The sequence below is a fragment of the Tachyglossus aculeatus genome, chromosome 15 (genome assembly GCF_015852505.1).
Source record: "Tachyglossus aculeatus isolate mTacAcu1 chromosome 15, mTacAcu1.pri, whole genome shotgun sequence".
NCBI classification, from domain to species: domain Eukaryota; kingdom Metazoa; phylum Chordata; class Mammalia; order Monotremata; family Tachyglossidae; genus Tachyglossus; species Tachyglossus aculeatus.
In genome coordinates, this window is record NC_052080.1 from 4248792 (window position 1) to 4266809 (window position 18018).

The 18018-nt window shown below is 45.4% G+C and overlaps 1 protein-coding gene across 2 annotated transcripts in view; it reads left to right on the plus strand.

Moving 5' to 3' along the window:
- Window positions 1-18018, plus strand: part of RPS6KA3 (ribosomal protein S6 kinase A3) — an 81736-nt gene that overhangs the window by 11209 nt on the left and 52509 nt on the right. For both annotated transcript variants that reach the window (XM_038757180.1, XM_038757181.1), the window contains exon 2: window positions 15785-15841. In XM_038757180.1, the coding sequence (XP_038613108.1) occupies window positions 15785-15841 (57 nt within the window). The remainder of the gene's footprint in view (window positions 1-15784; window positions 15842-18018) is intronic.

Below are 18018 nucleotides of genomic sequence, written 5' to 3' on the forward strand. Positions count from 1 at the left end.
TCCTTCTGGTTCTAGAACCAGCCCTGGCTCCTAGTCTAGGGAGGAGGTGTAGGAGGGGGATTGGGTTAGCTAATGGCCATGAAGGCACTTTGTTTCATTCATTCAGTTATTTTTATTGAGTGCTTACTGTGTGCAGAGCCCTGTACTAAGCGCTTAGGAGAGGACAGTATACCAATAAACAGATACATTCCCTGCCCACAACCTAAAACTAGAACTCTGAGCCTCTAAGGTCATGCTAGCCTCTAAATTCCATACTTCTCACATTTGTGTGATAGTAGCCATGACTTGTTCAAATCAATTAATCATATTTATTGATCACGTACTGTATGCTAAGCACTGTACTAAACATTTGGGGGAGTAGGCCATTACAGAGTTGGAAGACCTGCTTCCTGCCCACACGGAATTTGCTCTTTTTCCTCCTTCCACTGTAATTCCATCCTCAGCTGTCTGTGAAAGCAGCTTCCTAAGCGCTTCTAGCATTTGAACCTTGCATGCTATGAGTTAGCTTAGACGGCAGATACAGATAAAGCCTCAGTAGGACAAAACCATTCTAGCCAGATTCGAACAGACGTGACCGGCTTCTTCTGTGGTCCCTTTCCGTCCTTGAGCCGACAGCCTTTTATCGGTTTGCTGAGGAGGAAGTGGTAATTGGTGAGGGATAATAATAATCATAATAATAGTAATGATGATAGTATTTGTTAAGGGCTTACTCTGTGCCAAGCGCTGTTCTAAGTGCTGGGGTTGATACAGGATAATCAGGTTGTCCCACATGGGGCTCACAGTTTTAATCCCCTTTTTACAGATGAGGGAACTGAAGCACAGAGAAGTTAAGCGACTTACCCAAAGTCACACAGCAGATAAGTGGCGGAGCTGGGATTAGAACCTATGACCTCAGACTCCCAAGCCCGGGCTCTTTCCCAAGATAAATGGTGAGATGATGAAACAAAGAAGATACTTTGTGTTATGGGGAGTGTCTGGGCAATTAAGTGTGGAATTAAGGATGTGCACATCCTCAGCTTGTGTTCATGAACCTCTGTTGTTTCCCCTTTCCCGTTCTTTAGCATATATGCCCCATCCTTAATGGTTGCGTTGTTTCTTCTCAAGTGCTTGCTATATGCTAAGTACTGTACGAAACCTTGGGGTAAATGCAGGATAAAAAGGTCAGACACATTCCCTACCCCAAATGGGGTTCAGAGTCTAAGGGGAAGGAGAACAGTCAGTCAGTTGTATTATGTGCTTTACTGTGTGCAGGGCACTGTACTAAGTACTTGAGAGAAGGCAGTATAACAGACACATTCCCTGCCCACAAGTTATTTAGTCCCCATTTTACAGATGAAGAAAGCGAGGCACAGAGGAGTTAGGGGACTTGCCCAAGGTCACACAGCAGACAAGTGGTAGGGCCAGGATTAAAACCGTGATCTCTTGATTTCCAGGCCTGTGCTCTTTCCATTAGGCCACACTGATTCTCCTTGCATCCTAGCATGTGTGTGTGTCTTAGTGTTTTCTGTCCCTTTTCTATTCCTGGTGAGCTTTGGGTAGTGCATGCAATTATAAACTCTCATATTAGACTGTAAGCTCATTGTAGGCAGGGAATGTGCCTGATAATTCTGTTGTGTTGTGCTCTCCCAAACACTTAGTACAGTGCTCAGGAAATGTTACTGATTAATAGTAAAATATTGCTTGTACCTCCCCTGCTTGTTTAGTTCCTGTCCTGTGTCTAGGGGACTCTTGACTTTTCAACTCGGGAAACCATAGAGGATGGTCAGGTATTGGGCCTAAGGAGGCCTTTATACATCTTTATCCATCCCTAATGATTAATCAGTTGTATTTATTGAGCGCTTACTGTATCCAGAGTACTGTACTAAGCGCTTGGGAGAGTACAGTACAGTAGCGTTGGTAGCCGCGTTCTCTGCCCGCAACAATCCAAGCTTAAAACCAAGGACCAGTTTGCATCCTATATGGTGCCTGAGGTACACATGGCTGCTGGTAAATATTTAATAAGAAAGATATCACTTGATGTCCTGCTTCTTTTAGGGAACCATTTAGTGGCTGTGATCACAGCTAGGCCCTTTTTTTCCTATGCTTTCTAGGTTTATCATGTAATTAGTAGTTCCACATTGAGGCTTGATCTTTTGGCTGAGTCAAAAAGTATTCCCTCTTGGAGTACTCCATTTTAGGATTGGGACCATTACTATTAAATATTTAGCATTAAAACTGTTATCGGATCTCTCCAGAAGATAGCCATGCTGTAACATTAGTAGTTACCATATAGTTGAGAGGATATATTTTTTATTACAGGGGCATTTATCCTTAAAATTAGTAAATTTCGACTTCTTAGTAGGTCTCTGATCTATTTTCACTCATTTTGTGGTTCTTTAGGTAGCTTCTGGGGTGGGGTAACAGTGCACAGCTCTCTAAATCCCGGAACCGTGACATTTCTCTTCACTCTGCCCTCTTTTCAACCCACATATTGAGTCCGTTGCAAAATCCTGCCAGTTCTTGCTTCACAACACTTCCAGAATCCTTTCCACTTAAATGGTCACCACACCGATCCAGGCTCTTGTCTTAATTCCTGCTTGCCTACTGCATCAGCCTCCCCCACAAATCTCACTGACCCAGTCCATACCTCTTGGTTGCCTGTGTCACTTTTTCTAAAACATCGCTTGGCATCCATCTCCCCACTCAAAACCCTCCCATGGCAGCCCATCCCTCTCTGCATTAAGCAGAAACTCTTGACCATTGACTTAAAGATATTTAATCAGCTCTTACTTAATCAGCTCTGTCTCTCCTTCTCCACTCTCTTCTCCCACTACACTCCAGCTTGAATTCTTTGTTCTTTGCCAGCTAATGTACTTACTGGAGTCTCATTCCCCATTCCTCATTCTAGTAGTAATACTAATAATAATAATAATTGTGGTATTTGTTAAGTGTTTACGGTGTGCCTAGCACTGTTCTAAACACCAGGATAGATACAAGGTAATGAGGTGGGACATGGGTTCATGGTCTTGATCCCCATTTTACAGATGAGGCCTAGAGAAGTGAAGTGACTTGCCCAAGGTCACCCAGCAGACATGTGGCAGAGCAGGGATTAGAACACAGATCCTCTGATTCCCTTATGCTCAAGCCCTCCCTCTTTTCCGGAACTCACTCTCCTTTCACAGCCGATTGACCACACTGCTCTCCCCATCTTCAAAACCCTTAAAAAAACGGCATCTCCTCCAGGAGGTCTTCCACGATTGGTTTCTAATCTCCCTACCTTGTGTTCCTCTAATTGCCATTTCAGTACTTCCACAAGCCTCCGCATGCATACTTTTGTACCCTATTTCTTCTTCCTTATCTGTCATTTCTTTTAGCGTCTGTTTCCCTCACTAAGTTGCAGGAACTTTAAGGGCAAGGATTAAGCTAGCCAGTTCTGTGGTGTCCATACTTCAGTACCCTGCACACAGGTGCTCAGTAAATATTGTTGATGGATTGGGGGGAGGAAATTAGCTTATCTTTTTGAAACGCACAAGTTTAACCATTTAGCAGGAAGTAAAAGTAACATCATGATGTGCTTTCACTCTGTGGTTCCTTTAGACTACTGTTAGGGAACTAGAAAATATTGACAAGGTGAGCCTATCTGGATATAATAATAATTATTGTGATATTTGTTAAGCATTTACTATGTACCCAGGCACTGTTCTAAGGGCTGGGGTGGATACAAGCAAATTGGTTTGGACACAATCCCTGACCCAAATGGGGCTCATAATCTTAATCCCCATTTTACAGATGAGGGAATTGAAGTACAGGGAAGTGAAATGTCTTGCCCAAGGTCACATAGTAGACAAATGGCGGAGCCGGGATTAGAACTCAGGTCCTTCTGACTCCCAGTTCGGTGCTCTATCCACTAGGCCAGATTGCTTCTCGACACGTATAGCACACCACCGGGTGGGAAGACAAGTGTGCAGTTAGGGGTGTGACATCAGACAAGTGAGTACTTCAGTGCAAGTTTTTCACGACTCTAGAGTTCTGCAAGAGTGCAAACTCTATGAGAGAATTAGACGTTCATTAGTTGTACCTCGAAGATACTGTCGCGGTGTGGTTTCCATAGGAATGAGATTTTCAGATTAATGTCGAAACTGCAAGCCAAAGCAGAGAGTATTTCTTGAAGCCCAAGAACTGACTCATTGCGGCTTGGAGGAAGTCGCCTGCCCTCAGAGTCTCATTTCTCCAGCTGCAAAACAGCAAGCAACTTCACAGAAATGTTTGTCAGGATGAATTAGGCTACGTGGAGGGTATGTTTAGCTCTTGGCATTAGTATTATAAACCTGAGGTGATATTAATTGAGGAGGTTTTTTCAAAGCCTAAAATTGTAGTGAAGTCCAAAATGACGCCGACAATCAAATTGAGGATTCGTTTCTGTCCTTTAGTGATGTTCCGCTCCGCCAGAGGAAATCTTGATGGGAAAGCAAATGGGAAGATTTGTCCATTTTAGTCTTCTCCCAGTCCCTTTAGTTTATCAGTCCCCCGTTAACTGATAAAACGAAAGTAGCGGGGTTATTTCGGCTCCTCAGAACCGAGAGCTCAAAACGGCAATCTTGTCTGTTTAATCAGAGAGGTTCATCTCCAAAGGCTTTAAGACTCATAATATCTGGTTAATACCCTCTGGACTGTAAAGTCATTGTGGGCAGGGAACGTGTCTACCAACTCTGCTTATATTGTACTCTCCCAAACACTTAGTAACGGTGCTCTGCACCCAGTAAGCGTTCAATAAATACGATCGACTGGTCGGGCTGGGAGTGTATCTACTGGTAATGTTCCATTGTACTTTCCCAAGCACACTAAGCACGCCCTAAATATGATCGCTTGATCCTGGATGTTAACACAACCACCTTTAGGAGTTAAAGGAAGAGGAGGCCTAGTGAAGGGAATTCAGTAAGCAGGCAGTCCTAGTTATTGAGCGCTTACTGTATGCAGGGCACTGTACTAAGTGCTTGGGAAAGGACAGTATTAACAGACACATTCCCTGCCTACAGCGAGCTTACAGTCTGCATCCCACATCAACCCCCTCCTGGCTTGCAAAAGAACACCACCATTCAGAAGGGAAAAAGAGCTTTCCTCTCCCCACCCTTGTCCCCCGTTCAGACAAGCAGCTAACATCTGCTGCACCATTATCCCCAGCCAAGGCCCCCCAAAATTGTTTGAGTTGGCAAGGATAATGGGGAGATGATTGTGTCTCCTCCTCCCAGGGTGCCGGGTGAAACCCTAATTATTATTCTTCTCACGCTGTCCACACAGAAAGCCTCTCTCTTTGACTCTTTTCCTCAATTTCTTTATACCACCAGGGTTCTGGGGTCTGGGTAGGGTAGGAGGCTTCTCTTACAACCCCCTGAATTGCGCATTTATTCGTCTCCACAACTAATGCAGTGGAGCTGCAGAGAGAAGCAGTACATAATGCTGATCAATTAAATGCTCACCTCCTCCAAGAGGCCTTCCCAGACTGAGCCCCCTTTTTCCTCTCCTCTTCCCCACCCCCCAGCCCTACCTCCTTCCCCTCCCCACAGCACCTGTATATATGTTTGTACACATTTATTGCTCTATTTTACTTGTACATATTTACTATTCTATTTATTTTGTTAATGATGTGCATCTAGTTTTATTTCTTATTTGTTCCGACAACTAGACACCTGTCCACGTGGTTTGTTTTGTTGTCTGTCTCCCCTTTCTAGACTGTGAGCCCATTGTTGGGTAGGGACCGTCTCTATATGTTGCCAGCTTGTACTTCCCAAGCGCTTAGTACAGTGCTGTGCACACAGTAAGCGCTCAATAAATGCAATTGAATGAATGAATGAAATTGGGCAGCTAAATGACTCATTGAAATGATTCCGATGGCAGTTCTTGCAGTTCATTCATTCATGTCTATTGAGCGCTTACTGTATAATAAGCACTGTACTGAGTGCTTGGGAGAGTAATAATGATAATGTTGGCATTTGTTAAGCGATTACTATGTGCAAAGCACTGTTCTAAGCCCTGGGGGGGGATACATGGTGATCAGGTTGTCCCACATGGGGCTCACAGTCTTAATCGCCATTTTACAGATGAGGTAACTGAGGCTCAGAGAAGGTAAGTGACTTGCCCAAGGTCACACAGCAGACATGTGGTGGAGCTGGGTTTCAAACCCATGATTTCTGACTCCAAAGCCCGTGCTCTTTCTACTGAACCACGCTGCTTCTCTTGCAGGAGTACAATCCTGGGAGAACCCAACATCTTTCCCTTCTAATAGTAATCATCGTTATTATAATAGTAATAATAATTGTGGTATTTGTGAAACACTTATTCTGTGTTTAGCACTGTTCTAAGTGCTGGGGAATATCCAAGGTCCCTGACCCACCCTGGTCTCCCAGTCTAAGTTGGAGAAGAGGTAGTGAATCTCCACTTTACAGATGAGGGAACTGAGGCATACAGAAGTGAAGTATCTTGCCCCAAGTCACGCAGCAAACATGTGGCAGAGCCGGGATCAGTGGCTCATTGGAAAGAGCACGGGCTTTGGAGTCAGAGGTCATGGGTTTGAATCCCAACTGTGCCACATGTCTGCTGTGTGACCTTGGGCAAGTCACTTAACTTCTCTGAGCCTCAATTCCCTCATCTGTAAAATGGGGATTAAGACTGTGAGCCCCACGTGGGACAACTTGGTCACCTTGTATCCCCCCCAGCGCTTAGAACAGTGCTCTGCACATAGTAAGCGCTTAACAAATGCCATCATTACTATTATTATATTATTATCAGAACCCAGGTCTCCTGACTCCCAGGCACGTGCTCTTTCCACTAGGCCACACTGCTTCTCCTCTTCTTGTCTTTTAAAGGCTGCAGAGCCTTTACTCTATTAAGCTTTGATATTTATTTCTGGGAGGTTTTTTTTTTTGTTTGTTTTTAAAGGTATTCGTTAAGCGCTTACAATGGATCACTCGCTGCACTGAGATAGATACAAGGCAGTCAGGGTGGGCTCAGTCCTAATCCTTATTTTACAGGTGAGGTAACTGAGGCCTTGAGGAAGTGAAATGACTTGCCCAGGGTCACACAGTAGACAAGTGGCAGACCCAGGATTAGAAACCCAGGTCCTTCTGGCTCCCAGCTTTGCACTCTAACCACTAGGCCATGCTCCTTTTCTTGGTGACAGATATTCTTTAACTGGACTTGCAAGTCAGACCATAGGCATCTGTAAGTATCCCTTTCATCAAGTGGCGCGCAGTATGTTGATGATGCTTTGCGTGGCTTGCTGCAATTAACTGTAATCTTGCTATCATTTTCACTGACCCAGTCTCAGAGTTGCTGTTTAGTAGGTAGAGACTGCCTGGCAGATCATACCTCTCAGAGGTACTCATTCACAGATCATGTTTCTGGTGAGAGTTCTTCGAAAACACAAGGTTTGCCTTCTGTTCGAAGAAGCCTGTGTTTAGGTACCGCAGATCTGCACACAGGTGTTTTAATCCCGCCTCGCATTGCATTTCGTCCAGACAGAAGAATGAATGCTCTCTGGTTGCCCAACAGTGTTCTCCCCAAAACCTGCAGCGAAAAAAGACTTTACGGAACAACGAGCCGCACATGCAGTTCATTGCTCCAACAGGTCAGCTGTGATGCTACAGAAGGAAATGCACCCAAGGAAAAGGAAATCAAATGACCAAACAACAATAAGCCGATGGGCCCCGGGTCTATCAGTCTGCAGCTTGTCACTGACCTTGAGCAGGTCGCTTCACGTCTTGGTGCCTCAGTTCCCTCATCTGTAAAATGGGAATTAAGACTGTGAGTCCCATTGCAGACACAATTATGGCAGTGGTTTTATCGACTATCAAGCAATCAATAGTATTTATTGAGTGCTTATTAAGCACTTGGGAGACTACAACAGAGAAGCAGCGGGGCTCAGTGGAAAGAGTACCGGCTTTGGAGTCAGAGGTCATGGGTTCAAATGCCGGCTCCGCCAGTTGTCAGCTGTGTGACTTTGGGCAAGTCACTTAACTTCTCCGTGCCTCAGTTACCTCATCTGTAAAAATGGGGATTAAGACTGTGAGCCCCCAGTGGGACAACCTGATCACCTTGTAATCTCCCCAGCACTTAGAACAGTGCTTTGCATACAGTAAGCGCTTAATAAATGCCATCATTATTGTTATTCTTATGTAGGGCAGGAACTGTGTCCAATCCAATTAACTTGTTATTACTCCAGCTCTTAGTACGATGCCTGGCATGTAGTAAGTGCTTAACAAATGCCAATATTATTATTAGTAGTAATAAAAGAAATCTTGAAGTGATCTTTTTTTCAACCGTTTCTTCAAGTTTTGTGTTGGATGTGTAGCAGCAGGCAAAAAAGCTGATATCAGGAAGATCATTCAGGGTAGGACAGGGAAACAAAATAGTATATTTTGCCGCACTAGCCTGTAAACTCATCTTGGGCAGAGAATGTGTTGCCTAACTCTGTTATGTTCTACTTCTTGTACTCGTTACGGTATTAACGGGAAGCAGCATGGCTCAGTGGAAAGAGCCCGGGCTTTGGAGTCAGAGGTCATGGGTTCAAATCTCGGCTCTGCCACTTGTCAGCTGTGTGACTTTGGGCAAGTCACTTAACTTCTCTGTGCCTCAGTTACCACATCTGTAAAATGGGGGTTAAGATTGTGAGCCCCCCGTGGGACAACCTGATCACCTTGTTACCTCCCAAGCGCTTAGAACAGTGCTTTGCACATAGTAAGCGCTTAATAAATGCCATCATTATTATTATTATTTATTTAACTGCCTACTATGGGCCAAGCGTTGTTCTTAGCACCGGGGCAGTTAAGAAGATAGGTTGGACACAGTCCCTGTCCCACATGGAACTCACACCCGTAGTCCCCATTTTGCAGATGATGTAACTGAGGTGCAGAGCAGTTGAATGACCTGCCCAAGGTCACACAGCAGACATGTGGCAGAGCTGGGATTAGAACCCAGGTCCTTCTGACTCTCAGGCCCTTGCTCTATCCACTGAGCCATGCTTCTCCTCTGTTGTAGTCTCCCAAGTGCTTAATAAGCACTCAGTAAATACTATTGATTGCTTGATAGTGGATAAAACCACTGCCATAATTGTCTCTGCAATCCTGTCCCTGCTTCCTTAGGGAATTCGTAAGCTGAAAGGACAAAAAAAAAGCCCCCTAAAGGAATGGGAATGGAGAAGTTTGCCAAGAAAGACTGAAAGTATTACAACTTTTCAGGCAGGAAAGGAGAAGGTTGCGGGGGCGGTTATGAGGATGGGGGATTGTTGACGATCGAAGTCAACAAAAAAGGCGGAAAGGCGTTGTCAAGGGCGAGCTCGGAGTTGTTCATCAAATCCCCCCAACCACCGGAAGAGTTTGAAACTTGAAGGTGGCAAATTCAAAACAAAGGAAACACTTCTTCACACAAGCGAATGGCAACCCCTTGGCATTTCTCCCCCACACAGAGTTGTGCCCGCTGCAAACACCAGCAGGATCAGGATTGGGCCGGGTTAATTGATAGTCAAGTATTTAGAAATTCGTGTTTTAGCAGGAGGAAAGTTGGGGTTGTAGAGGGAGAAATTAGAAATGTTAGATGACTCACCCCCATCCTCCCCTGGCACTGTTCCCTGTAGCATCATCTAGCCACCAAAGCAGGATTCAGCCTGGTTGAATCACTCGGCTGACCCACCAATGACATAATGGCATTATCCCTAGCCCCTGGCAGGTTTTTCGGAGCAGGTTTTTGATTCAAGGTTAAGTCATCTGAAAAGTCTGACTGTCTTTTCTGTGCTACGTCAGTTGAATCACACTTGAAAATTTGGATCCGATCCCCCCCCCGCCTGACTCATAAACTTCGTCCCACCCGGCTGTGCACTTAGATACTCGCCCCAACCCCACTGCACTTATGTACAGATTCATTCATTCATTCAATCGTATTTATTGAGCGCTTACTGTGTGCAGAGCACTGTACTAAGCGCTTGGGAAGTACAAGTTGGCAGCATATAGAGAGGAGGCCTTCCCAGACTGAGCCCCTTCCTTCCTCTCCCCTTCGTCCCCCTCTCCATCCCCCCATCTTACCTCCTTCCCTTCCCCACAGCACCTGTATATATGTATATATGGTTGTACATATTTATTACTCTATTTATTTATTTATTTTGCTTGTACATTTCTATCCTATTTATTTTATTTTGTTGGTATGTTTGGTTTTGTTCTCTGTCTCCCCCTTTTAGACTGTGAGCCCACTGTTGGGTGGGGACCGTCTCTGTGTGTTGCCAATTTGTACTTCCCAAGCGCTTAGTACAGTGCTCTGCACATAGTAAGCGCTCAGTAAATACGATTGATTGATTGATATAGAGACGGTCATCTTCATCATCATCAATCGTATTTATTGAGCGCTTACTGTGTGCAGAGCACTGTACTAAGCGCTTGGGAAGTACAAGTTGGTAACATATAGAGATGGTCCCTACCCAACAGCGGGCTCACAATCTAGAAGGGGGAGACAGACAACAAAACAAAACATATTAACAAAATAAAATAAATATGTACAAGTAAAATAAATGGAGTAATAAGTATGTACAAGCATATATATGTATATACATATATACAGGTGCTGTGGGGAGGGGAAGGAGGGGGAGAGTAAGGAGGGGGCCCAGTCTGGGAAGGCCTCCTGGAGGAGGTGAGCTCTCAGTAGGGCTTTGAAGGGAGGAAGAGAGCTAGCTTGGCGGATTTGCGGAAGATTATTATTATTATTATTGCGGAAGGAGGGCATTCCAGGCCAGGGGGAGGGCGTGGGCCGGGGGTCGACCAGGGTCTGCCTATCTCATCATCATCATCATCAATGGTATTTATTGAGCGCTTACTATGTGCAGAGCACTGTACTAAGCGCTTGGGAAGTACAAATTGGCAACATATAGAGACAGTCCCTACCCAACAGTGGGCTCACAGCCTAAAAGGGGGAGACAGAGAACAAAACCAAACATACTAACAAAAAAAAATAAATAGAATAGATATGTACAAGTAAAATAAATAAATAAATAGAGTAATAAATATGTACAAACATATATACAGGTGACTATCTGTCCCCAGCCCGCTGCCTCTGTGTCTCGCCCTGGCTATCCCCAGCTCTGCCTCGGTCGGTCTGTCTGTTTCCAGCCTGCTGCCCACCTGCCCTAGCCTGTCTGGTTGGTTGCCCACCGTTAGGCCACTGCCTCTCTGCCCTGGTCCGTCTGTCCGCCTGCCTCTAGGCCGCTGCCTCTCTGCGCTGGTCTGCTTACCTGTTCCCAGCCTGCTGGCTCTTTGCCCTGGTCTGCCCACCTGTCTCCAGCCCACTGCCTCTCTGCCCCAGTCTGTCTGTCTGTCTGTCTCTCCCCAGCCTGCTGCCTCTCTGCCTTGGCCTAGCCCTAGCCCTGCCTCGGTCTGTCTGTCTCCAGCCCACTGCACCTCTGCCCGTCTGTCTGTCTAACCCCAGCCTGCTGCCTCTCTGCCTTGGCCTAGCCCTGCCTCGGTCCGTCTATCTGTCCCCAACCCGCCGCCTCTCTGCCTCAGCCTGTCTATCCCCAGCCCTGCCTCGGTCTTTTTGCCTGTCCGCTGCCTCTCTGCCCTGGTCTGCCTTTGTTTCCCCACCCACTGCGTCTCTGACCCAGCCTGTCTCTGTGTGTCTGTCTGTCCCCAGCCCGCTACCTCTCTGCACTGGTCTGCCTCTCTACTCAATTGCTTCCCTTCCGTGCGGTGTATTGTAATGTCTGTCTCCCTGGTAGACTCTAAGATCCTTGAAGGCAGCAGTCAAGTCCTATCAATCAGCCAGTTGATCGTATTTATTGAGCGCTCGCTATGTGCGGAGCATTCGTTCGTTCAGTCGTATTGAGCACTTAATGTGTGCAGAGCAGAGCACTTGGCACTTGCGTTCATTCAGTCGTATTTATTGAGCACTTGGTCATCATCATCATCATCAATCATATTTATTGAGCGCTTACTGTGTGCAGAGCACTGTACTAAGCTCTTGGGAAGTACAAGTTGGCAACATATAGAGACAGTCCCTACCCAACAGTGGGCTCACAGTCTAAAAGGGGGAGACAGAGAACAAAACCAAACATACTAACAAAATAAAATAAATAGTAGCTTGGTGTGTGCAAAGCACTGTACTAAGCACTTGAGGGAGTACAATACAACAATAAGCAGACGCATTCCCTGCCCACAACGAGCTCACAGTCTAGAGGCACTTAATGATGATGGTATTTGTTAAGCGCTTACTATGTGCCAAGCACTGTTCCAAGTGCTGGGGGGCGGGGGGGGGAGATACAAGGTAATCGGATCGTCCCACTTGGGGCTCACAGTCTTGATCCCCGTTTCACAGATGAGGTAACAGGCACCGAGAAGTTAAGTGACTTGCCCAAAGTCACACAGCTGACAAGTGGCAGAGCCGGCTTTAATAAGCGCTCGGGAGAGTACAGTATAGCAGAGTTGGTAAACACATCCCCTGCCCACAATGAGCTTACAGACTGAGCGCTGTTGTACCCTCCCAAGCACTTAGTAGAGTGTTCTGCACAAAGGAAGTGCTCAAACGATACCACGGATTGAGTTTCAGATGGTTAGTTCAACCTTCAGACATCTGAGGTCCCAGTAATGTGATGATCATTACAGTTTTGCAGTCCAACAGTATCAAACATTGTCCCAGCAGGATTGTACCGTGGTAAGCAGACTTTCTAATACCGCCTGCTCGGCCCTTCTGCCCTCCCGACTCCCTCTCCTGTGGTCTAACACGTGATTGAGACTCTCAAAGCAGTTTGTTGGACGTTGATGCGGCCACGAAAAGCTCTTTGAGATTAATTCATTCAGTCGTATTGAGCGCTTACTGTGTGCAGAGCACTGTACTAAGTGCTCGGAAAGTACAAATCGGCAACATATAGAGACAGTCCCTACCCAACAACAGGCTCACAGTTTAGTTTGAGATCAGAGAAGCAGCATGGCTTAATGGAAAGAGCGCAAGGTCGTTGGTTCTAATCCCGGCTCTGCCATTTACCAGCTCTGTGACTTTGGTCAAGCTGCTTAACTTCTCTGTACCTCAGTTAACTCATCTGTAAAATGGGGATTAAGACTGTGAGCCCCACGTAGGACAACCTCATTAGCTTGAATCTACCCAACGCTTAGAACAGTGCTCGGCATGTAGTAAGCATTTAATAAATACCGTCATTATTATATTTGTGGATTTTTTTTTTCATGGTCATCTCTCACGGTTTGTGTTGTCCATGAGCTTCAAAGGGTCTAGAAAAAGTGTTCCCAAAATTGCCTTCTTTACCCAGGCTTCAATCCATGATGAGTTAACTCAGAAAAATGTCCAGATTCCAAGAAAATAATCCCATCAGGAACATTTTACGACTGTGTGGTGGTGTTATTATCAATAAAATAAGGCTTGTGTCCTTAATTGACAGAATTGTTGGTAATGAATGGAGCGTCACCAAAATTGAATGAATATATGTGGCATTAATGTATGCTGTAGAAAAGAATGAGAATCATTTCTTAAAAATTTAATTTTTGAGCCGTGATAGTTTCCTTATAACAGTTGTTATGGAGAGCAAAGAAAGGTTGTTTTAAAAGCTAAAATCCAGGTAAGGGGGTTAAGAGAAGGGATTAATATTTTATAAATCATGTTAGCGTTCTGCAGGGACGCCAGAAAAAGTCACTTGAGTAATGCACAGTGGTGGAACTTGTTTCTAAGACAATCATATGCCCCACCTCCCTATAAAACCATGGGTTTTTACTTTATTGCAATTTCCTAACTTCAGAAATATGGAAAATATTATTTGGAATCTTTTCATGAATGGTGCTGTTCAAATGGCACAGATCAGCAGAATGTGGGTTATTTTGCATCAGACGTGACTTGCTTAAGAAAAAAATAGCCTGGTGCATAAATTGCAAACGGCTGCATGTAAATGTTCTGGGAGTTCAGTTACGTTTTTATTATTATCATGTAGACTTATGAAGGTATTTGAATAACGCAGGACTGCTAGGGTGATTATGTGAAAGCAGGAATGCCAGCTGGGGTGGGGGCAGAGAAATCAAGGGAGCATTCATTCATTCAATTGTATTTATTGAGCGCTTACTGTGTGCAGAGCACTGTACTAAGCGCTTGGGAAGTACAAGTTGGCAACATATAGAGACGGTCCCTACCCAACAGTGGGCTCACAGTCTAGAAGGGGGAGACAGAGAACAAAACAAAACATATTAACAACATAAAATAAATAGAATAAATATGTACAAATAAAATAGAGTAATAAATACATACAAACATATAAACATATATACAGGTGCTGTGGGGAGGGGAAGGAGGTAAGGCGGGGGGATGGGGAGGGGGAGGAGGGGGAGAGGAAGGAGGGGGCTCAGTCTGGGAAGGCCTCCTGGAGGAGGTGAGCTGTCGGGCCTTGAAGGAGGAAGAGAGCTAGCTTGGCGGATGTGCGGAGGGAGGGCATTCCAGGCCAGGGGGATGACGTGGGCCGGGAGTCGATGGCGGGACAGGCAAGAACGAGGCACTTGTCAGCTGTGTGACTTTGGGCAAGTCACTTAACTTCACTGGGCCTCAGTTACCTCATCTGTAAAATGGGGATTAAGACTGTAAGTCCCATGAGGAACAACTTGATCACCTTGTATCCCCCCCAGCACTTAGAACAGTGCTTTGCAGATAGTAAGCACTTAACAAATGCCATCATCATTATTATTATTATTCTCCAAACCCCAATCTCCAGCGAAATAATCACATATTTCTTCTTGGTTTCAAGACTAGCTCCACATGGATTTTCTACCAGGAACTTCACTCTGGGTGATGAATGAATGAATGAATTGGCACTTTGTAGGTGGAAGCATTTGCTTTGCCCCTCTTGCTGTCTGGACTAGCCCTGTCAGAAGGAAGAGCGTAGATGGGAAGACAGAGGCACGACCCCTCTAGACTGGGAGCTCGTTGTAGGCAGGGAATGTGTCCGTTCTGTGGTTCCGTTGTCCTCTCCCAAGCGCTTAGTCCAGTGCTCTGCACACAGCACTCAATAAATGCGATTCACCGTCTCCTGGCTACCAACCTCTCGTCACACCACCAACCCGGAAAATGGCCCCCGAACCCTGCCTAGCCCCAACTTCAAGCTGAGAACACGCTTCGCCCCCTCGGCCGTTGACTTTGAGAATGTGGGGCGAACAGGAGCCAAATGGATCATCCACAGTTGAGGTCCCTAAGGGATCAAGTTGTCCACAGCCTCCTATTCAGAGGCACATCTCTGTCTTTTTCTTTTTGTAGCATTTGAAGACTGCAGAATTTGAACCAACGGGGGTCATTGTCATTTTTCAGGGTAGTTCGAAGGATGGGGAACTCATTTCAAGTGACCCGCCGCTTTTGCTGGCCGACAGTCGGCCCCCTTTACAAGTGCGTTGGCCTTGACTCGATTCTTTTCATTTGAGCTCTACCAATAAATTGGATTCTAACAGCAGGAGCTCCACGAGGCTTACCTTGTTGACGGGGCTTTGGTGTGGGGCCACCTGTAGGACCGTAACATGTGAAATGAAAAGGGGGGATATAGGTGATGTACTTCATGGCTCACTGGGTCTAATCCACAATCCGCAAAGTAGGGCTACAGTGCCTGTCATTATAAAGACCATGAGAGGGTTGACAGTTGCAAATTGGTTTCTTTTGAGGACACAAAACATGTGTTAAGTCAGAAGGCTCTTTCAGGAATGAAAACAACTCGTATGGCTTTTTTCTTTCTAAATTTGGCCAACTAATGTGAGAAATGTTTTTGCTAACTCTTGGTGCTTGATGTGTGTGTTTGTAGAATGGACAGCAAATTATGGATGAACCAATGGGAGAAGAGGAGATGAATCCCCAAATGGTAAGTAAAACTTCAAATCATCTATCATCCCTGGCCGGTTTAGTTAAGTCTGTGTGTTGGAAAATGGTGAAGGGATGTTAGGTGAAATAGGATAAGGATTTCTGAGCTGGAATGGAAATACTGTTGTTTTATAGTATTTAACGACTTACCGTGTGGCAAGCATCTTTCTAAGCCCTAGGGTAGATATAGGGGTATCAAGTGGACACAGTCTGTGTCCCACATAGAGCTCACAGTTTAAGCAGGAGGGAGTAAAGTTTAATCCCCATTCTACAGTTGAGAAAACTGAGGCACAGAAAAGTTAAGCGACTGGCCCAAGGTCACACAGCAAGCAGTTGGCAGAGCCAGGATTAGAATCCAGCTACTCTGACACTCAGGCCCATGCTCTTTCCACCAGGCCACGCTGCTTCTTTATGCTGGTGATTTAAATTTTGCAGTAGATCCTCCAAGTAGACAAATTTAAGACCTTAAAAAACCTCAGCCTCTCTACATGTCTGTTCATTTCCTTTGAATCCAGTGAAATCAACCAAGAAATCTCAAAGAGATGTTACCCAGCTAAATAGCTGATTGCATGGCCATCTTCTAGAAAGCAAAATTGCTTGTTATACTGTCACAGCTACCTTGCTTTAATAAGTCTCCACTTAACACTTACAGAAACAGAGTAGAAAGAGCAGAGAGCTGGGGGGTAAGAGGGCCTGGGTCCTAATCCCGGCTCCGCCCCTTGTCTGCTGTGTGACCTCGGGCAAGTCACTTCACTTTTCCAGGCTTCAGTTCCCTCATCTGTGAAATGGGGATGAAGGATGTGAGCCCCACGTGGGACATGCACCGTGTCCAATCTGATTAGCGTGCATGTACTCAAGCACTTTGGGAGTCGTTATAATCATCATAATGATTGTGGTTTTTCATTAGGCACTCGCTGTGTTCATTCATTCATTCAGTTGTATTTATTGAGTGCTTACTGTGTGCAGATTCATCCATTCAGTTGTATTTGTTGAGCTCTTACAGTGTGCAGAGCCCTGTACTAAGCCCTCGGGAAAATATAGTATAACAACAGACACATTACCTGCCCACACCGAGCTTTCAAGGCGATGGTGCCAGCTGCTTTAAAATGGCCAAGAAAGCCTGAGTTTGGATCATATCATCCAAGACCCACTGGAGTCTGAAGCCCCTTTGCAATTCTGGGAGGCTTTGGTTATCCATGTTGTAGAAAAGTCAGTCTAAGAGAGTTCTCTGTCCAGGATCTCGTCAGTAGCGAGGAAGTGAGAACTTAAAATCGTACCCAGAGTTTCAGGTCGGCGCACTGGAGACATTTTTGTCATGAATTTTTTTATTTAAGCGTTTTATATGTTCCAAGCATTTTCCTGAGCACTGGGGTATATGCAAGATCATCAGCTCTCACATGAGGGTCACAGTGTAAGCAGGAGGGACAGCAGGTGTAAACTCATTCTGAGCAGGGAACATGTCGGCTAATTCTGTCGGACTCTCCCAAGCAGTGGTCTGCATGTAGTAAGTGCTCAATAAATACCATTGATTGATTCAATCCCCATTTTACAAATGAGGGAACTGAGGCCCAGAGAAGATAAGTGACTCGCCCAGGGTCACGCAGCAGACAAGTGGCAGAGCTGGGATTAGAACCCAGTATTCTGACCCCCCAGCCTCAGGCCACGCTGCTTCTGGACCATTGCCTGAGGAAGACTGAGAAGCACAGACAGTTTTTATGGGTCTCATTGCTTGGGTGACGTAGTGAAGTGTTGGAGCGGAAGCCTTGGCCTCTCATGTTGGCAGTCAAAGATTCACTGGCTAAGGAGTGCCAGAGGTGTGGAAAAGAAAAATGAAAGGCTTCTGTTAAAGGAAAAAAAAAAAAAAAAAAACCAGAATGGCCAATTTGTGGATTACAAACTTGGCTCAGCAAATCGAGCAGAATGTGATTCCCTGTAAAAATAGAAGTAGTTTCTCAAGGATAATTTTGAGAAGGAAGCAATAGTGACTTAATCTGGAAATAATAGTTTGTTGCTCCGTCAGCCCAGTTGCTTGGGACTGGAACACTTCCTGAATCTAGTAAAACCATGCTTCTCTGTGGCATGCCTTGCTTATTAAAGGAGAAGCCCTCCTAATAGTTTTCTTCCGGGTTCATCATGCTAGAACTCTGCATTTCTGGCTTGCCATCCACACTTTATAAG